Genomic DNA, 21,439 nt, shown 5'->3' with positions numbered 1-21,439 from the left:
CTGTGGTGTTTAAGGGGGTGACACGTATTCCATCTCCTGTCTGACAAAGGGAGCTTTGACTCTCGAAAGTTCATACCCTCAAATTTTGTTGGTCTCTAAGGTAGTCCTGGATTTAAATCTAGCTTTCTTAGTGTGTTTTGTTCGGTCTTTCTGTTAACCATGACGATGGTTTTAATATCACCTCCTGCTTTAGTGTAGGGCACACTTTTGTAGAGTTAACAAGCGGCTTTTAGCGGAGACGGACCCGGGCACTCCCGCAGCGATCTTTGATGTTTCTAGGTTCCTCATAACAACAACAACAAGCAAAAGTCTATGGGGCCTTGGTGACTAACAGCTTTATGGTGCTAAGAACTTTAATTAGACCGAACCCGAACCCACTTTGTCAGATATCCATTTCTTGCGGCAGTCTTTGAAATTACGCGCAAGTAAAAATCTGGAGCTTCCATTGAGCGTCACTCAGTTTCAGAGCATGCGCCAGTCCGTGTTGTGCCTGTCCCTTTTCCTTAGCTCTATGGCGTATTCGGGAGGCTGGCGCATGCGTGCTGGGGAGCTAGCGTTTCGCTCGGCAGGGAACCGAGGGTGGGCATGAGACGGTGCCACTCGGGCGATGGGCTGAGTGGGGTCCCCCGCAGTTGCGGCTGGTAGCAAGCGGGGCTTCTGCCTGAGGATGGAGAGAGCCATGGAGCAGCTCAACCGGCTCACGAGATCCCTGCGTCGCGCCCGAACGGTCGAACTGCCGGAAGGTAAGCGGCGGAACGGCAGAAGGAGGAGGGGGTTAGGGCAATGCAGGCGGCGAGGGGCTGGTGTGTTGGGTCTTGCCTTGTGAGGCTCGCTAGGGGTGGGTCGGTAGGCGGGAATGAAGAGCCTATTGGCTGGGCAGCACCTGGGCAAGGAAAAGGAAAACCTCAGAATGGTATGGCTGAGGGGCGGGGGTGGGATTTGGGGGAAGAGACGGTTGCCTTTCTGGGACAGGTAACGGCTGGCGTGGTATGGCGTTTATTCTACTAGGTTCAAGTCTCCGGAGAAATGGGTGCTCTCTGATAGGGAGTTCAAGGCTTGTTGGGAGTGCCCGTGAAAGTAGAAGGAAGCCCACAGGGTCGCAGGTTGGGAGGCCAGTTGGAATAGCTGGAGGGGACTAGGACAGTGTCTGGGGTCTGGGACTCGGTTAGGGGTTGTGTATGGGGGGAGAGGTAGAGCTGTAACAACAGGGTTTCACTTTTAAGATAAGCATTTTTTAAAAAAAAAATTAATACGTGATGAAGATCATGGTCCTCCCATAAAGTTGGTGTTCTGGGGATCCTAGACTTTTGTGAAACTATTCCTCAATAAAGGAAATATATTTTAACAAGTTGTCAAGCTTACTGTTTCTGTGTCTCACAATCCTGGAATAAACTTTAGCATGGTTTTAGGTGGGATCTCCAATTAGCCAAAAATGGTGGGACCTAGAATGATAATACTGATCACTTGAGGTGGAGGCTGATTTTTTTATACAAATGATCACACCCAGAGTGTTTAAAATAGGGACATATTTAGCATGCTTATGGTCTTGAGTTACGTTTCTCTGTCAAAGGCACTGAAGAGCCAGTTTTGTGTAGTGGATAAATGTGTGGACTCTAAGCTGGGAAAACCAGGTTTCATTCTCCACACCTCCAAGTGCAGCTGTTGTGTGACCTTGGGTTAGTCTTAGTTTTTGAAAGAGCTGCTCTCTGAAGAGCAGTTTACTCAGAGCTCTCTCAGCCCCACCTAACTCACAGGTGTCTGTTGTGGGGAGAGGAAGGGAGAGGAGATTGTAAGCCACTATGAGACTCCAAGTGAAGGGTAGGGTATAAATCTTATTCCCTTCTGAATTGGAGAACTGGAAAAGATCTTTGCCTGAGATGGCGGAGAGCTGTTGCAAATCAGACTGTGCTGTACTGAGGCAGACGAGTGCTGCTTTGGCATAAAGCTGTTTCATGAAAACCAAAAATAAGGGAGCCTTGTGAGCATGTAAGGGATATGCTCTCAGTATAAGTGGATTGTCATATTTGGGGTGAGGAAGAATTGGTTTCCTGGTTAGTTTGAGTAGGCTTGAGCCCCAATATTTTTTCACCATAGAATTTAAATACTGCCATTCTTATCCTGAGAATATAGGGGCATAGAGGTTGGAAAGAGACATGGTTTAGGATTCTCTGTTCAGTCGCATGGCTATTGTCTTAGGTAGAATTGTGTATAACCCTTGAGAAGGGCAGGTTATGGTTGAGGTTATACGTTAGAAGTAAATGGTGGGATTAAGGGGTAGCAGCTTAATCTGTATTGTTTTGTATCACTGCCCTGATAAAGCCACTCTGCTTCAGTTGTGTATCAAATGCAGTATTTCCTTGAAACTGTAATGAATCTAAAAATAAAAAGGTGATTCATCTTGAGGAAGGAACTTTTACTTCTGAATGCCAGACATTATGCTAATAGTTTGAAAAGATGTTTTTTTTTAAATAAGTGAATAAGGTTTGTTCCTTTTTGTGTGGTGCCATTTTTTCCTTGAGGAAAATAACTTGTTGAATTCTTTTGACTTTTCTCTAGTTACCTTGTTTATAGTATTTATTCTCCTTTATTTGATTGGTTACCTTCATTTTCAGCTATATGTGCTGATGAAGTAGGCTGCAGTCCACAAAACCTTATGCTAGGATAAAAACTTTAAGGTGCCACCAGGCTCCCATTAATGTTTGCTGTAATAGATTAACAAAGCAGAGTCTGGAACTATCCTCTCCAGTTTCCACTTGTTTTAAGGCCAGCATCTGAGAGAAAAGAAGAGGCAATTTCCTAATTTTATGTTCTCATGTGTATCCCGATTTCCCCCAAGAAATGCATGAATGACACTTTCATTTTTCTGTTGTTCTGAAGAGATGAAAATTGATTGTTGCTGCCATCCTTTTAATCTTACAGCCTTGGTTCCAGTAGAGGATTTCTGCAAGCGGAAAGGGGAATACTAGTACTCCCCTTCTTCCCCTCATGCTGTTTCTGAGGATACCCTGTCTCCAAGGAGCAGCATTTCATTAGAATCAACACAGGGAGGAAGATCTGCTTTCCTGAAGGAAATATCTTCTGCTAGAAGAAATCACAGATGGATCCAAGCCATAATCTCATTCTGTAGCAGCTGAGGAACCAATTAAACAAGTTGATGCTGTATAACTTTAAAATCTAGAAGTCATGTGTGAATCAATTTATTGGAAGAACTTTCCAGCACTATAGTTAGAAGAAAAATGTTATTTATTTTCAAATGAAAGCTTGAAGTATTTACTTAAAAATTACAAATGGTGTGGAATGTCCAAGTAAACCTAGTTGACCAACAATTAATGGTCCTTTTCAGTCACTGTCCTAAGATTACACACATGTTGTAATAACTATAATTTAATTTCTACAGATAATGAAACTGCTGTTTACACTTTAATGCCAATGGTTATGGCTGACCAACACAGGTAAGTTCTCATGTCTAGATCTGCAAACAAAACAATCCCCAGCTGCATATAAAGGTGCATGTAAGTGTTGGAACTAAAGCACCACCACCCCTGAATATGTACATTGGTTTTTGCATGTGATCAGAAGATACAAGTAAGTAACAATTCTCACTAGTTCTTCAAGCCCTTATGCATGGGGTAGTTCACAGGACATGACCAACATGTTCAGTGCCTCTAGTTTGACACCCACTGTGTTAACGTGTCTTTAAATATTTTCAGTCCTGACTTGGATAGTCTAGACTAGCCCAGTTGCAGAAGCTAAGCAGAGTTGACCCTGACCAGTAAGTGGATAGGAGACCACCAAGGAATACCAGGGTCATGACATGGAGGCCAGCAATGGCAAACCACCTCTGAATGTCTCTTGACCTGAAAACCCTATGGTGTTACCATAAATCAGCTGTGACTTAATGGCAGAAGACACACACATACACAAAACAAAAACATGTTCCCTGTTAGTACAGAGGTTCAAAACATTATAATACATTTCTGCTTCCTGTTTTCAGTTCTGGAAGTTAAATCTAGGCTAAGATCAAAGAGCCATGCAAGTATTGGCTGACTACAGGAATCTGCCTGTAACATGACAAACCTCTTCTGAATTTGAGGAAAGCATGCTTAAATCATTGTCCATCTCTAAGGTAGCTTTTTGGATCCTGGCCTAAATCTGTAACATACTTGCATTGAAAGTAAACTAGTTACAAACACGCCTGTGACTTCTACATCATAAAATATATTTTATGGGTTTTATAAACTGTTCTATGCAAGGCTGTTCATGAGCAGGAGCTTCCAAATGACTTCCATATTGCTATTTTATATACACAACTATGGACATGAAGAGACAGGTGATAAAAAAGCAGAGTTTCTGACTGTCCCTTGCTCAGGATTCAGAGAAGGGACCTTTAGGCCAGTCATATTGAAGAAATGTATATGTTAAGTAAGCTTCCTTTTGTGTCTGTGTGAATTTGTGCTCTTTCATCTGATAAAGAACAATTACTTATTATTATTAGTTGCAAGAGGGCAGTCCCCTGATAGAATTGTTTGAAGTTGGGCAGACTTTACAGCTGTCGGATGCTACTTCAAACTAGGCCAGGGTAGAATTAGTTTCAGTTTAATAAACTGAAAACTTGGAGAGGGAGAGGGTTAGGGTTAGATACTAACTTAACATGGTTAGAGCAGAATTCTCCAGTGGATAGATTTTTTTTGTAGAATTAATTTGCAATTGTTAGTCTTCACAGGCTGAATTAGTAATGCACACAAAATTGTGAAATATATAAAGCCAATGAATATAATGCATAACAGTAGAGGTATCTGTGTTTATGCTGATACATGCTCTCATAATAAATGCATGGCATGAAAATAAATCCCATTGAGGTCAGTAGAGTTTCAAACTGAATGCTAAGCAGATTTCTTGGAGGTGTGTCACCTTTTGTAGCATGTGGCATACACAGCAGGCATTTATCTTCATCAAAAAAACCCTTGGAAATGCAATGCTTTTTCTAATATTAGTTTGCTTTGTTTTAGGTCTGTTTCAGAGTTGCTGTCAAATTCAAAGTTTGATGTCAATTATGCATTTGGACGTGTAAAGAGGAGCCTGCTTCATATTGCAGCCAAGTAAGGCCAGTTTCACAAGCCTAGATAAACGCTACTGCTCAGAGAAAGCCTTTACGTAGTCTTTCAGTTAAAGAAACTGTCCTTGCTTTTAGTTTATGATAATTTGCCTTGTCACTTTTGAAGAGTAGGCATGGTGAATTGGAAGGATCAATGTGACCATATCTCTGTTCCTTTTCTTTATTAAAGTAATATATCTAATTCTGAAATGATCCATAGAGTGTGGATTAATAGATCCACAATTCGGAGCTAGGGGATATAGGGGATTTCTCTGCAAACCTGAAGGAAGTCCCAGGATAATAGAACATATACAGAATGTCTATAAAGCACTTTGCCATTTGGGGGGTTTCTAGGCAACAGTGAGAACAATGTCCAAGCCTTGATTTCCATAAAGCAAAGCCATGGGTAGGAGCAGATGTGGACTTGGAGGCCAAAACAGCCCTAGAAAGTGTCCCGCCCCCCTCTCCTGTCACATGCTCTGATGGAGATGGATTCAGTAGGGCAGGCGCAGTGGCAACCTTTGGAGGCTCACTATCCACACCACTGGGATTGGCCTGTGGGCGGCCAGCATATAGCTGGGCCTAGTTTTTCTCAGGGGAGAACATGACAGAGGAGAAATGGAGGGAAAGCTGACTATGGGAACAGATCAAGGCAAGTTGGGTTTTGGGTGGGAAGGAGAGAGAGAATTGATTCACTGCATCACTAATGTTGGGATTCATGGGGTGGCTCTACAGTGGTTCACTTCATCCCTTCATGGTTAGGGACAGAGGACTGGTATTGGGAGGGATAGTGTCCCTGAGGTACCTGCTAGAATGCAGAATCTCTCAGGGCACTTCTCTCCCTGATGGTGGCTGACTAGATGCTGTTCCCATGAATTTAACCTGGGTCTGGAAGCCATGGTTGGTAGTTAAAGCAGAGCCAGCTGAAACTGAGCCTGGATAGGATAAGGGTTCTTTGGCTGGGGGGAGGGGTGGGAGCTGATGTTGGGTGTCACCTCCAGCCCTAGTTGAGGTGTTCTTATCACTGGCTCTGACTGTCAGGAACTTGGGCGTGACTCTGGATGCTGCCTTATCTATGGAGGCCAAGTTTGCCAAGCTGGCATTTCTCTAACTACACTGGATTAGGCTCCCTACCTGTCTCGCCCCAACCTAACAATGGTCACTTTCAGGATAGATTACTGTAATTTGCTCTGTGCAGGCCTTCCCTTGTGCCTGACCCAGAAACTCCAACTGGTGCAAAATGTAGTTGCGCGGGTCCTAGCAGGGATGGTGCATATTCAACCTGTGCTGCGTGAACCTCCATTGGAGCACCAGATCCAATTCAAGGTTCTGGTTCTGACCTTCACGGTCCTTAGCAGTCAGGGACCCACATATCTTCAGGACCACGTCTCTCTGTATACCCTTGGAAGAGCATTACACTCTGGGAATAAGAACCTTCTGATGGTTCCTGGGCCAAGAGAGTTCTGGCTGTCCTCAACTAGGGCCAGGGCCTTTCCAGCTCTGGTCCCTACCTGGTGGAATTCTGCCTGAGAACACCCATGCTCTATGGGATTTATTACTTTCCATAGGGCTTGCAAGACAGAGATGTTCCACCAGGCATTTGGTTGAGGACATCAAATTCTGGCACTCTCACATCTTGGCTGCCTCCTTTCACCTCCCCACATTCCCCTCTACCACAGGGGCAAATGGGTACTGAATTATCATCATCTTGGATTGTGTATTATCTTATTCTTGATACTTAGTATTTTAATGTTCGTTGCTTTTATTATTTACTGTATTTCTTGCCTGATGTAAGCTGCCCTGAGCCCTGCTTGCAGGGAAGGGCAGCCAACAAATTGAACCTAATAAATAAATAAAAGAAGCAGGAAAAGGGGAGAGACTGTGGGAGCTGCCAGGGAAGGGAAATAGTAAATAGTGGAGAAGGGAAAAGTTCCCTTCTCGTACCTTAACTAAATATATGCTATTCTGCTTAACATGTTCAGTTCTGCTCTTCACTAAGTATCAGTAGAGAATAGTGATCAGCTCATGCCCAGTCAGATTTAAAAAACAACAACAGCCATTGCAAATGTAGTCTTAGCTATCCACTTATTCAAATGGTTCTTGAAGAAAGAGGATATAACAGCTCCTGTGGAAGCTGTCATTTTTTTTGTGGCTTTTGGTAAAGATTTCTCCAACCTTTTCCTTCAGCTGTGGGTCGGTTGAATGTCTAGTTCTGCTGTTAAAGAAAGGAGCAAACCCCAACTATCAAGATATTTCTGGGTGTACACCACTTCATCTGGCTGCTAGAAACGGGTAAGAGATGCAGCTATTGTATTTGACCTTTCATTTCTGAAAGCTTTAAGAGATCATTTGCTAGGCACAAGGCTGTCTCTAGTCTTTTGGGGAAGTTGGGTTGAAGCCTTGCGTGGTTTCTCCTCAAATTGACAAAGGCTGCACAGTTACTGTATCTGGTGAATTGTTTCAAAGAAGCAAAAATAGTTATGGGTTAACATATTTATTAATCTATTGAATATAATGTAAATGGGACTGAGATTAGAAGAGGCAACATAAAGCGTCGTTGGAGAATAATTCACTGCTGCAGGAAGTGGTATCAGCTACAAGAATAGACAGCTTCAAGAGGGGATTGATTAAACATATGGATCAGAGGCCTATCGGGGGCTCTTAGCCACAAGATATAGAGGGAATGCTTTGTCTGGGACAGTGATCCTTTGTCTTGGTGCTTGGGGGGGGCACAGTGGGAGGGCTTCTGGAGTTCTGGCCCCGCTGGTGGACCTCCTGAGGCCAGCTGGGTTTTGGCCACTGTGTGACACAGTGTTGGACTACATGGACCACTGGCCTGATGTAACATGGCTTCCTTATGTTTTCTTATTGAAGAGATTAGATTTATGAAACTTATGTTTCTTATGTTTTCTTAATAGTTTCATATGAGCAGAAGTTGGCCAAGGCAGAATACAGTTAGCTTAGTTTGGGTGTTTTGTAGAAGCTGTTGTGGTTAGCAAGCAGCTTTAAATCCTTTAAGCAATAATCCTTACAATTGTCTGGTACAGTTGGGGGGTGCTTTGTAGATTTTATTGTTTTTTCATCAATAGAATATTTCCATGGCCTGTAGAGCTCCCGTGAAAGACGCAGCTGGTAAGGCATTACTAGAAAAGGATGCTCTTTGGGTGTTGTTTTCCTGGCCCAATCAACTGTCCCATGTATGGAAACTGAGCTGCACTGAGAGATCCCTCTTGCCCACCTTTCCATTAATTTCAGTGGTAACAACTGTTCTGTAATCCTTTTGCTGTCCCCATGAATGGAGTTTCCTATCTCTGCAAAAAATCTCTCTATATGTAAACATTACTGGGTTGGATCATACAAGTTTTTTTACTTTTGTGAAAGCACTGCCTTTAACAGAATTTGGCATCCTGCGAACCTTGTCATTGTCTTTAAAAATAAAAACCAGTTAAAAGCTAGTTTTTTCCCTCTTAAGGAAAAAAATATGCCATGCCAAAAATCTCATAAGCAGCTTATACATTTCCTGTGCAGGTAATCCTGTTTACATTAGATGCAGACTCCTCTCCCAGGTTGCTCTCAGACAGACTGTTGATCTTTCCTAAACCTGCTTTTACTAGGATCATTTAGGAATGATTGAAGCAAGCCCTGGGCGGCTGCAGGGCTGGGAGTGGGGTAAGACTGGCCGCTGTAGGGGACTGGGAAAGGGAAAATGGTGCTGATGTGGGCAGGTAAGGTTCAAGTCTTTCCTGGTCCTGCTCTCATTGGTGCCATATCTCCTGATGCAGTTCCCCAAGATAGATCAAGATGGGTAGCTATGTTAGTCTGTCTGTAGCATCAGAATAGAATAAGAGTTCAGTAGCACCTTAAAGACTAACAACATTTATGGCACAGTATGAGCTTTTGTGAATCACTGCTCACATCCTGTTATGTGAGCATAACCATAACATCCTGTTATGGAAGTGGGCGCTGATAGCTGAGTAATGAACTGTTTCTTAAGACCCTGTTGTTCTGGAAGCCAGACACGCTTTCTGTCAGAGGGAAACCACAAAATGCTCTGGGTTTGAGCTGTTTGTCAGTGACCCACATGAAATTCCTCTTTCTTAATGCTGCTGTCTAACCTCTGGGACTTGTGCCTCTCCTTCCTCTCTTTCTGGCCTCTGCAAGCTAAACTATAAGCTGTTCACACGCGCATACACATACCTTTTCTTTTGAATTAATTTGCAGTAATATTGGTAAGATGAGGCTGTGTCCTCATGCAAAGAGGTTTCTCAGTCCACTAAGTGGATAAACCAGGCCTTGGAAACTAAAGGAGAAGATTAATCAGTCTTTCTCAACATGAAGGTGTAATGAAATTTCTTTTCTGTACAGCCAGAAGAAATGTATGAGCAAGCTGCTAGAATATAATGCTGATGTCAACATTTGTAATAATGAAGGACTGACAGCGGTACGTTCTATAAACTTGTGTTTATTGACTTTTACTGGAAGATTTAAATAGTACTGGCATGTGATGTCAGAGTGATATTGAGATCTGTGATAATGAATTGGTATTAAGAATTAGAGTGTCCCGTGTCTTGTTAGGGTTGAGCCAACTCTTGGGGAATTGAATCTTCTTTTAAAATTCATTATCTTCTCTGGAGCAGGAAGACAATGCTTCATCCTTTCCCCACCTAATATCTGAGAATATAATTGTCATGGGTTAAAAAACAAAAGATATCTGAATCCTTGCACGTAGGTAGCACTAAGTGCCTGGATTGCATCTCAGAGCCCAGGAGTCCATTCTTTTGGTCTCAGATAAGCAACTCAGGCACCTGTGAAATCTCTTCTAAGTTCTGGAACAGAACTTGGTTGGACTGCTCATCCAAAATCCCTAGGAATGGGATTTGATTCCTTTGAGCAGTCTGAGGGACTGGGGACCCTGTTTGATTGTAAAGATTTGATTGAATTTCATAGTCATCCCTAACTGATACTACAGTTATTAAAAGGTAAAGGTAGTCCCCTGTGCAAGCACCGCGTCGTTACTGACACATGGGGTGATGTCACATCATGATGTTTTCTTGGCAGACTTTTTACGAGGTGGTTTGCCATTGCCTTCCCCAGTCATCTACGCTTTACACCCAGCAGGCTGGGTACTCATTTTACCGACCTCAGAAAGTTGGAAGGCTGAGTCAACCTTAAGCTGGCTTCCTGAACCCAGCTTCCACCAGGATCGGATTCAGGTCGTGAGCAGAGCTTGAACTGCAGTACTGCAGCTTAGTTTCAGTTTCAGTTTATTTCAATTTATATCCCGCCCTTCCCGCCGACGCGGCTCAGGGCGGCTCACAACATATAAAATCTAACATAAAGTTTGGCTTTAAAATACATCAATTTACAACAATGGCTTTAAAAATACATCAATTTAAACAATTTAAAACAGTAAAATAATAAAACATATAGAACAAGCGATCTGCCAAAATTATATCTTCCATAAAGTTTCCAATGTCAGTTAGTTATAGGCCAGCCGGAAGAGGGCTGTCTTGCAGGCCCTGCGGAACTGCCCAAGATCCCGCAGGGCCCTCACTTCTTCCGGCAGCTGGTTCCACCAGCAAGGCGCCATTACCGAAAAGGCCCTGTCCCTGGTGGATTTCAGACGGGCCTCCTTTGGCCCGGGGATTACAAGCTGGTTTTGAGAACCCGATCTCAGTACTCTCTGGGGAACGTGGGGAGAGAGAGTCCCTAAGGTAGGCAGGTCCTAGGCCATATAGGGCTTTAAAGGTAATAACCAGCACCTTGTACCGAACTCGGTATATTATTGGCAGCCAGTGCAGATCCCGAAGCCCCGGCCGAATGTGCTTCCGTCTTGGGAGCCCTAATAACAGCTGAGCAGCAGCATTCTGCACTAACTGCCACTTCCGGGTTCGGCACAGGGGCAGCCCCATGTAGAGGGCATTACAGTAGTCCAGTCTCGAGGTGACCGAGGTTACTACTCTGGGTATTAAGTTGCTTCGGAACATATGAGACGTAAAAGCCGTTCTTTCTTCATAGAATATGTTGAAGTCCCTGTGATCTACAAAGCTCTAGGTGTATATTTGGTGTTACCTTTTAAATCACTGACAGAAGGTTTTTTTTTTTCATTTTTGTTTAAACTGCTGTTTCTTGGCCTGGTGTGGGAATTAACATACTACTCTCTTTGTGCCCTTGGACTGTCAGATTGACAATAAACCTGTGTTTGTGTTCAGCACCCATGATTAAAACATGATCATATTTGCTTTACCTTCATTTATGAGTTTATAGTCATCAAATTTACTTGCTGATGAATCTTTCTCCCCGGCTTCTATATATATCCAGATACATTGGCTTGCTGTTAATGGAAGAACGGAATTGCTTCATGATCTTGTTCAGCATGTTAGCAATGTAGATGTTGAAGACGCCATGGGACAGACCGCACTTCATGTGGCATGTCAGAATGGCCACAAAACGGTAGGCTGATGAAAATATGCATATTTAATATAAGCGGCTTTGATTTTCATGAACTAGTCACAAACGTCTAACGGAAGCCCATTAATATAAAGATGGCACATTACAAACTTGTTTTATTATCAATAATACCCTTAAGCATTTAGTTCCTGTGGGTTTCTCTTAGAAAGTGCCTGAGTGTAGCTTGTTCTCTGGTAGGCTGTCAATATATAAGAGGCTGCATATTTGCATTCCTCTGTAACCCTGAAATGCTTATGGGGCCTTTGAACAAAAAGCCACCTGCTGTGGGGGCAGAGGTCTGTAGTGTGGAAAGAAAATCTGCTGAAATATCTCTTCTCTCCTGCTAGCAGGGCTGTAGCTCTGCCAAGCTTACTGTGCTTGCTAAGTATTTTTTTTGTTATATTCTTCTATATACATCTGAATCTGAAGCCTTTATTGCAGGAAATAGGAGTAATTTAAAAAGGGTATGAGTTTGTGTGCTTCATTAGTTTTTGTTTTTTTCTTCTTGAAAGACAGTCCAGTGCCTGCTAGACAGTGGTGCAGATATTAATAGACCCAATGTCTCAGGAGCAACTCCACTTTATTTTGCTTGCAGGTATGTTGCTGTTTTATAAAATGTTACGTTCACCTCCACATGAGACAATGGAATGAGTGTTGGTTTGGCTGTATGGAAATCGTTAAAATCCTTTTCCACTGTGAAGCTCCCTGGGTGGCGGCGTACAAATAGTACTTCCAGCCTGCTAGAACCATATGAAGCTGGTCTGTTGGTCTGCTCTTTGTTGTGACCAGTAGAAGACTTTGCCTCCGTTTCTACCAGGCACTGTTATAATTGGAGGTGGCGTAACTTGAACCCAGAACTTTCTAGAGCAGGTGATGCTCTTACACTTGGCTCCTGTTTTTCTTATGTAAGAAATTTGATATATGTGCTCATAACGCAGTGTTAAACTTACTGGACTCTGGTAACTTTGTGAGTAATTTACTTTGAGTAATTTACTCTACTGCTTGCATAGAAAAAGCCTTCTACTTTGTGGAAAGTCAAGAGAGTGGGAGCCTTCTTTTTGTTGTTTAGGCTTCAGCTGAGTTTTTAGTGGTTGGGTACTGAACATTGACGTTATGAAATATTTTGTTGTAGGCTGCTTGTTACAAAATACAAACTAAATAGACCTTATAACCTTCCTATGTTTCATACAGCCATGGCCAAAGAGATACTGCACAGATTCTTCTGCTGAGAGGGGCCAAATATTTGCCAGACAAAAATGGAGTCACTCCACTTGACCTCTGTGTGCAGGTATAAATTAGCTTTAACATATATTTTCCAAAACCAGAGTCTTAAGTTCTTGTCTGTCTAACAGCGACATCCGTTTTGTGGAGGATGCTTGAGGAATTAGTGAATTTTTTCTGTGCAAGAGGAAAAAGCTATGTCTTTTCCTGTTCCACACATTCTGTTCCATTGCATGGTGAAATGTATGTGCTTCTGTAGCACATAATTTTGCTAAAGGGTAGATGCATGACTACCTCCTTCATATATTAGGATGTGTAGAAAAGTTGTGCATTTGTGCTTCCCATGTGTGATTATCCGTGTTAAAGCAAAACCAAAATTAAATTAAAAGCATTTGGGGTCGGGGTCTCTGTTTTATGGAACAAACTGCATGTGACTAGAGTCAAGTAAATGTTCACTTATTGTAGTAGCTTTTAGATCTCTTATCTCAGGGGTGGGGCTCAGCTGGCCTGCAGGGATATCCTGGCCCAGCTGGCCAACGGGGATCCCTGGGCTCGGCACGCTGCGCACCGGCCTCCCTGGGTCCAGCTGGCTGGTGGGGATCCCTGTGCCAGACGTCCTGAGCTCCAGCCTCCCCGGGCCCAGCTGGCCAGCGGGGGTCACTGGGCAGGGCGGCTGGCTGGCAGGGGTCATGGGGCCCAGCTGCACTGCTGTGGCCTCTCCGGATCGCTGCAGGGCCTGGAATCGTCACTGTGGAAGTTCAAGTAAGTTTCCCCCTCCTTTCTTTCTATTTCTTCCATCCTTTTTGTTTCCCTTTCTTCTCCTCCTTTATTTGCCTTTCTCCCCCCACCATTCTTTATTTCTCTTTATTTCCATTTCTTTCCCCCATTTCTTCCTCTTTCTTACCATTTCTTTATTTCCTTTTTTCCCATTTCTTCCCCACATTTTTAAACTTCCTTTTCTTCCCTCTCATTTTTTTATCTCCCTTTATTTCTCTGTCTCTGTCTTTGTCTCTGGAGCCTGAGTGGTGGGTGTTGTGAAGGACAGCTGATGGGGTATGTAGGTGTCTTGGGTCTGGTAGGAGCAGCTGCAGTTTCTTCATGAAAGGAGCGAGGAAGGGGTGGCAGGGGTTGGGGGTGGGAGCCAGCTACCACCACTTCAACTTCCACTTGATTATTCTAGATGGTGTGGACCTAATATGCTAATATTAGGGGGGGGTGGCCTAGTATGCTAATGAGTTCCTGCGAATGAGGTTATAAATTTCTAAATGGCCCTTGGCAGAAAAAAGGTTCCCCACCCCTGTCTTATCTAAACAACAGTGAACAATTTATTGCATGTTGAGCTTTGTCTAAATTAATATTTCACTCAATTCTGCTCTATAAAACAAATTATTACACATGAATCAGCATTAAATAAATGAAATTTAACATGTTCTGCTTAATATAAATATCACACTAGAATTTAAGATCAAGGTATAGACATTGAAGTATGATGGGTTTCTAAATTGTCACAGTAAAACAAATGAATGATTCAGGTGTAGGTTAAACATAAATTTGATATGGAGTACCTGTATATGACATGGCACTAGAGGTAAGTTGTTGAGAATATTTATGATGTCATCTAACATTCACAGTTTAAACGTTTTTCAAGTTTATTGTGTAATCTAAGGTATAATATTTGCACCCTGATCTGAAGGAGGTGGGTCTTTTAGCCAGGTGCTGACCTCTGTGGGGTAGCTAAATCTGTGCAGTGCGATTAGCCATAGCTGCTGCTTAGTCTTCTGCAAAGCTGGAAAAACACTAAGGTGTATAGGTTGTTTCCCCTCCCAAAAAACCATAACCCTAGAACCCTTGTTATCACTCCCTTGCATCATAACTAGATAAAATGAAATGGCAAAACCCAAATTTCTTGAATTGAGATGATGTTTTGTGTTGCTATGTACATAAACAGTAGTGGTGGCCCAGATGAGGAAGAGGAGGAGGTAGGGGAACTGGAGCTGGTAGCTAAAACTGTAGCCAATTTTAAGGGAAAAAACAGGCTTTCCTGTCCTTCATGCAGATAGATCAAGATGGGTAGCCATATTAGTCTTGTCTGTAGCAGTAAAAAAGATCAAGAGTCCAATAGCATCTTAAAGACTAACAACATTTGTGGTAGGATATGAGCTTTCATAAATCACTTCTCTCTTCATATAGTGAGCAATGACTCATGAAAGCTCATACTCTGCCACAAATGGTGTTAGTCTTTAAGGTGCTACTGAACTTTCCCCTCTTCCATGTGTCCTTGCAGATTTCCTTCTTGGTTGTTTCAGATAACCTTGTTTTCCTACATGAATTTAGAACTGTTCAGTTGATTAGTTATGCCCCTTAATTTTCTGAAATATGTGTTTCACATTATAATTCTTTCCTTTTTCAGGGAGGCTATGGGGAAACGTGTGAAGTTTTAATACAGCATCATCCTAGACTTTTCCAAACAATCATTCAGATGACTCAGAATGAAGATCTGCGAGAAAACATGGTAAACTTGGTTTTAACTGTCCTAACTGATATTGGGTTTTTTTAAAAAAAAAAAAATCTACAAACTTCTAAAAGTAATTTGGGTATTTTTACCTAGATGATAACCTTACTTGCTAGAAATTATTCTGCATAACAGTGGACATTTCTTGATGTGACAAAATCATCTTGTGACTCTCTTTTCCTGTATCCAGTTGCGACAAGTTCTAGAACACTTATCTCAGCAGAATGAAAACCAGTACCTAAAAATCTTGACTAGCCTTGCTGAGGTGGCAACAACAAATGGTCACAAGCTGCTCAGGTAAGTCAGACACAACCAAGACTAATAGTTTTTTAGATTCTCCTTTCTCATTTTTCACATTGAGTAGGATATATGGACTGTTATCAAAGTATGTGTACTTAAATTTTGAAGTGGGTAATGAAAGGTTCTTGGATTTCCTTTTGATGTTCTGATAATAGTTTGTCATGAAAACCAAAGCAGACTGTAATGAGTGAGTGGAACTTGTTCCTAATGCTTTGCAGTGTTTGTATGGTTATGTAGCATGCACATTTGTATTCCTGCTGATCCCCCTGTCTTTTGGAATGGGAGAGGGACATAACAATTATCTGGGGTGGGGGGAGGGCTTCTCTCAAGACCTAAACTTCCTTGTTGGAAAATGTAGAAGGACTAAATGGATGTCTGGGTGGCCAGGTGAGAAGGGAGGCTGTTATTAGACCAGGTAGTAAATAGATCAGTGTAGAAAGGCCACGATGATTCTTCTAGTTTTCTTGTTACTTGAAAATTTCAAGTTGTACAGTTTTAATTTTGATCCATATGGCTGCCTGCGGTTATACTGAGTTGTTACATGTTCTGGTTTTTTTTCCAGCCTGTCAAGCAATTATGAAGCTCAGATGAAGAGTTTGTTGAGGATTGTGAGGATTTTTTGTCATGTCTTTCGCCTTGGCCCATCCACTCCCAATAATGGAAATGACATGGGTTACAATGGAAATAAGACTCCAAGAAGTCAAGTGTTCAAGGTCAGGAAAGTAATTGACGTTATTAGGAAGATAAACCTTAAAGAGGTGAATTTCACAAAGCATGCATTCATTAATGAGGCATCTCATAAGGAGGAAGTAAGTCTGGTTGATACCCATTTTTAAGTTGGGACCACTTTTTTACCCTTACAGCGTTTTAAGTGTAACTAATTAGCTATGTCTTTTATTAGTCTTTTTTTCCATTACCTTTTTTCACCCCATGTAGCATGACATTGAGTTTTTAAGTTTCCAGGTACAAGACCTGGATTAATTTTGTTGCTTCTACCTAAATGAGTCCATTAAGATTGCTGTTATGCGAATTCTGTGTGTTTGATTCCCCTCCTCTTGCAAATTTCATGGGTTTGCAGAGAAACTGAAGCAGTGCATCTGTTGTGGGTGGGTCTTGGTTTTGTGCCAGACTTCTTGTGACTTCTTAGCGTTTCCAGTTATAGATTCTTCTCTCCCCTTTTCAGTATCATAGGGATTATGTAATGATGTATAGGTATGGGAGTCATTGTAGTTCCTTGTACAGTGATTAATATTAATTTGTGACCTATTTATAGAAGTAATGAGATATTGTCTACCACCCCTGTAGCCATAGTGGGACATTTGGGGGTGATGTCCCCCCATGGAGGAGCCACACCCCATCCCAGGAGGATGCCAAACCCACCTGCTCCCAATGCGCCATGCTCTTTCTCCCTGCCTACTGTGGCTTCACTGGCTGTTTTTCACCATATGTCTCTTTAAATACCCTTCCCTTTATCCACTGGCACATGTTGCCTCCACAATGCAACTAGGGGAGGGAAGAGGAGATTTAAATTTAAATACCTCCCCTTCCCTCCGTGAGTCACGCTGCAGCAGTGGCATGCACCAGTATTTAAAGAGAGATGTTTCTTTAAATAACTTGCTTTTACTTGCTGACATGTGCAACCTGCAAGGTAGGGAGGTATTCAGATTGCTACTAATTAGATTATTCATTACTGGTCTGTAGTGCTGGTCTATAAGTGGTTTTCCTGACTAGTATCTCTTTAAGACATACCTCTTGTTTGCTAGTTGTATATATTTGTTAGGAATGTGATATAAGCAAAATCTTAGTGAAGTGTCTTGCTTCTCCAGCCAGGGTAAACTGAAAGTTGTTGCTTACTTTTTATTCTTTATATGCACTGTCAAAATGCTCCTCAGCTAATAATGGCTGGAGATGCACATCTTTGTAGTCTTGGAATTGATATATGCAATTGACTCATGAGTATCTTCCTTTGGAGTGCCCATAGTTAGGAATGGGCACAAATCACATTTTTGCAGTTTGGTTCATGGTTCGTGACTGAACCGTGAACTGATAGGCTGGTTTGTGAACTGAACTGGTTTGTATTGGTTCATGATCCATTTAAAGTTTAACCCCCTGCTTTCTGCTCTCCATGCAAAACGGTGGGAGCAGAAAGCAGGGATTTAAATGGTTCCGAGCCATTTAAACCAAACACCTGTTTTCAGCTGTTCATGAACAGCCATGAACTGCATCTAAGTTCCTGGAAGTTTATAGCAGCTCTTCCATTCATGAACATTGCTTTGTGAACCATGAATTGACCAAAATTCATGATGAACTTTAATTTGTCAGCCAGTTTGTGTCCATCCGTATCCATGGCCATGTCTGACAATTCTATTAAAAGACCAAAAACTATTTATGCACGTCTGTATCTGTTTAGACTGTGCTGAACACATAAAAGAAAGGGAGTTTGTTATTAAAAGCTTTATAGCCAACTGGAGGAGAACGTGTATGGGGCGCTTTGGGACAGTGCCGTTCACTGGCGGTGCCGTTCCTTTAACTTCTTTGTACTTGTATCAGTTTACATAGTAGAACTGGGGTGGGGTGGGGGAATTAATTGATGGATTATTTTGTGCAAGGTCTGTGGCAGTGACTAGATCCCTCATATTATAAGAGGGCATTCTCATAAAATATTCTTGTGCCCTTCCATGTGCCAGCATGGCTCATATTGATGGGCTTGTTTAGGATCACTATAGCCCTTTCATTAAGCAGTTTGAATGCCAGGAACTTTTGCAGAACAAAATGAAACTGCAAAACTTGGCCAAAGCACAATGTTGGCACTCTTGTTTTTATTTTTAAAAATCTTTTATCCACCCTCCTGTAAACACATATGCTTTATGGAGTTTGAAATAATAGGCCTATATTGCTTTGTCTTCTGTATAAATTAGAACTGTAACAGTTTTGTAACCTCTGGCTATGACATTCAGCATTCTGATAGAAGTTCAGTTTTTGGTTTTGTGTTTAATTTCCCTGGTGTTTTGCAGCCTCTGGAATTACTCTGGCACTCATTAGATGAATGGCTAGCTCTAATATCAGCAGAACTGATGAAAAACAAGAGGGACTCTGCCAACATCACTTCTATCTTACTGAAGCAAAAAGGACCTGACCAGCTTGATGGCACTCCTACTCCTATTTTTGATGTTGCTTCATCTGGGAAGAGCAGAGCACTACCTGCAGACACAGGGGACTCTAAAACATATGAAGTTGGCAGTGCACAAGAAGCTTATGCAGATTACCAGGATGTTATTTCTGTGACTGCAAACCGATTGAGTGCTGTCATTCAAGCATTTTATATGTGTTGTTCCTGTCAGATGCCTTCGGGGTAAGCAGCATCTGACTTTCAGACCTTTAATGTTCCTCCTTCGAAATAACCCTTAACTTTGTTTGGAGCACAACTGATGATAATTTTAAAGCAAGTGTCAATTAAAGGGTTGCTTCCTGCCAGGTAATTGCATATCTTTTAAAACAGAAATCTCAACAGTTGTGATGGTAGTGAAGCAGCAGACAAACCCTAAAACAAAATTATGACATTGCTTAGGGATATAGAATATGTCTGAACTCTGCTTAACTTCTACGCTGTAGATCTTTGAAACCACCCCCCCAAAGAGAAATGCCCTTGGTGATAATGGCCAGCCCACTTCTGGGTTTCTGTGTGTGTCCCATCTGTCTGTCCTAGTACTAGGAAAATATGATTCCCTGTTGGAAAAGATTAAATCTCATGACCGTGGTTTAATTTGACTTCTGTGGTAATGGTGCACTGACAGTATGATTCCAGTGATGCTGAAACTATGCCAGTCTAGATGTATCATAGCCAAATGTGTGGAATGTGGCTTCTAATTTTTCATTTTCATTTCATTTTATTTAGTTTATATCCCGCCCTTCCCACTAAAGCGGCTCAGGGCGGCTCACAACACAAAAGTTCTAACATAGGATTAAGTTTTAAAATACATCAATTTACATTTAAACAATAAACCAGTAAAAACAGTAAATCAAAGCCATTTACCAAAGTACCATACTACAGCCTTCTATTCAAAATTTTCAAGTACCGATCAGTTGTATGCCAACCGGAAGAGGACTGTCTTACAGGCCCTGCGGAACTGCCCAAGGTCCCGCAGGGCCCTCACCTCTTCCGGTAGCTGGTTCCACCAGCAAGGGGCTGTGATTGAAAAGGCCTCGTCTCTGGTCGACTTAAGTCGGGCCTCCTTTGGCCCGGGGATTGCAAGCAGGTTTTGAGAACTCGATCTCAGCACTCTTTGGGGAACATGTGGTCCCTAAGGTAGGCAGGTCCTAGGCCATATAGGGCTTTAAAGGTAATAACCAGCACCTTGTACCGAACTCTGTATATTATTGGCAGCCAGTGCAGTCCCCGGAGCCCCGGCTGGATGTGCTCTCATCTAGGAAGCCCTAATAGCAGCCGGGCAGTGGCATTCTGCACTAGCTGCAACTTCCGGGTTCGGCACAGAGGCAGCCCCATGTAGGGCATTACAGTAGTCCAATCTCGAGGTGATGGTTGTGTGGATCACCGTTGCCAGATTGTCATGCTCCAGGAAAGGGGCCAACTGCCTTGCCCGCTTAAGATGAAAGAATGCGGACTTGGCAGTGGCTGCTGTTTGAGCTTCCATTGTCAAGGAAGGCTCCAATAGTACCCCCAAGCTCCTGACCTTGTGCGCCGTTGTCAGTGGCGCACCATCAAAGGCTGGTAAGGGGATTTCCCTTCCCGGGCCACTGAAGATCATCCACCAGGGCAACCAGCTCTGTCTCCATCCCATGACCCGGGCGAAAGCCAGACTGATGGGGGTCAAGAACGGAAGCATCCTCCAGGAAACTCTGTAGCTGCAACGCCACTGCCCTCTCAATGAGTTTACTCAAAAAGGGCAAATTCGAGACCGGCCGGTAGTGTGCCAATTCGGCCGGATCTAATGTTGATTTTTTCAAGAGAGGGCAGACCACCGCCTCTTTGAGGGGCGCTGGAAAATCAGGGATCTATTTATGATATCCCGTATAGGATATCTAAACTCCCTCTGGCAGGTTTTAATAAGCGAGGAGGGGCACGGGTCCAGATTACAAGTTGTAGGGCGTGCAGATAGGAGGATCCTGTCAACTTCCTCCAGGCTGAGAGCACCGAAACCATCCAGAATATGATCCGAAGACAGGCACGAGGCTTCGGGTTCACATACTGTCTCCAATATGGCAGGGCAGTCGCGGCGGAGCAACGCGATCTTATCTGCAAAAAAATTGGCAAAAGCCTCACAGCCGATCTCCAATTCCTTAGAATTTGGTCTGCCTTGTGGCAGCGTTGTAAGAGTCCGAATTGTATTGAACAATTGTGCCGGGCGTGAAATTGCAGACGCAATCTTAGCCGCAAAGTATGTCTTCTTTGCGGCTTTGACAGCCATCTCATAGGACCTCATAAACTCTCTATAAGATGTTCTAGTCGCTTTGTCTCGAGTATGCCGCCATTGCCTCTTTAGTCGTCTGAGCCCTTGCTTTAATTGCTGCAACTCCTGGTTATACCAAAGTGTTGGCTTTGGACGAGGGTGCAGAGAATGCCTAGGTGTGATCTCATCGATGGCTCTGGAGAGTCTATCATTCCAAGACTCCACCAGATCATCTAAAGAGTCGCCAGGAGGCCAGGGGTCCCGTAGAGCCGTCAGGAACCGTTCCGGATCCATCAGGCTCCACAGGCGAGCTAAAATACGCTCGCCGCCTAAACAGGCTTGGGGTGGGACATCCACACGAGCCTTGAGGGCATAGTGGTCCGACCATGGCACTGCTTCAGTAGTAATATCATCCACTGAAACTCCCGCCGCGAAGACCAAGTCTAACATGTG

At 42.9% G+C, this 21,439-nt stretch overlaps 1 protein-coding gene across 2 annotated transcripts in view; it reads left to right on the top strand.

The window, feature by feature from the left end:
• The first annotated feature begins 522 nt into the window (after nt 1–522).
• Nucleotides 523–21,439, top strand: part of HACE1 (HECT domain and ankyrin repeat containing E3 ubiquitin protein ligase 1) — a 57,348-nt gene continuing 36,431 nt past the window's right edge. Inside the window, exons 1-12 of one of the 2 annotated variants that reach the window (XM_060237521.1) lie at nt 523–743; nt 3,398–3,452; nt 5,010–5,099; nt 7,283–7,387; nt 9,461–9,536; nt 11,417–11,548; nt 12,058–12,140; nt 12,737–12,833; nt 15,177–15,278; nt 15,469–15,575; nt 16,141–16,291; nt 18,593–18,930. In XM_060237521.1, the coding sequence (XP_060093504.1) occupies nt 668–743; nt 3,398–3,452; nt 5,010–5,099; nt 7,283–7,387; nt 9,461–9,536; nt 11,417–11,548; nt 12,058–12,140; nt 12,737–12,833; nt 15,177–15,278; nt 15,469–15,575; nt 16,141–16,291; nt 18,593–18,930 (1,412 nt within the window). In that variant the 5' untranslated portion in view covers nt 523–667. Of the gene's footprint in view, nt 744–3,397; nt 3,453–5,009; nt 5,100–7,282; nt 7,388–9,460; nt 9,537–11,416; nt 11,549–12,057; nt 12,141–12,736; nt 12,834–15,176; nt 15,279–15,468; nt 15,576–16,140; nt 16,388–18,592; nt 18,931–21,439 lie in introns of both variants that reach the window. The other variant, XM_060237514.1, reaches the window with a different exon arrangement.

This window comes from Heteronotia binoei, chromosome 1, assembly GCF_032191835.1.
Source record: "Heteronotia binoei isolate CCM8104 ecotype False Entrance Well chromosome 1, APGP_CSIRO_Hbin_v1, whole genome shotgun sequence".
NCBI lineage: Eukaryota > Metazoa > Chordata > Lepidosauria > Squamata > Gekkonidae > Heteronotia > Heteronotia binoei.
Note: the sequence above shows the minus strand (reverse complement) of the source record. Positions and strands in the feature narration are given on the sequence as shown.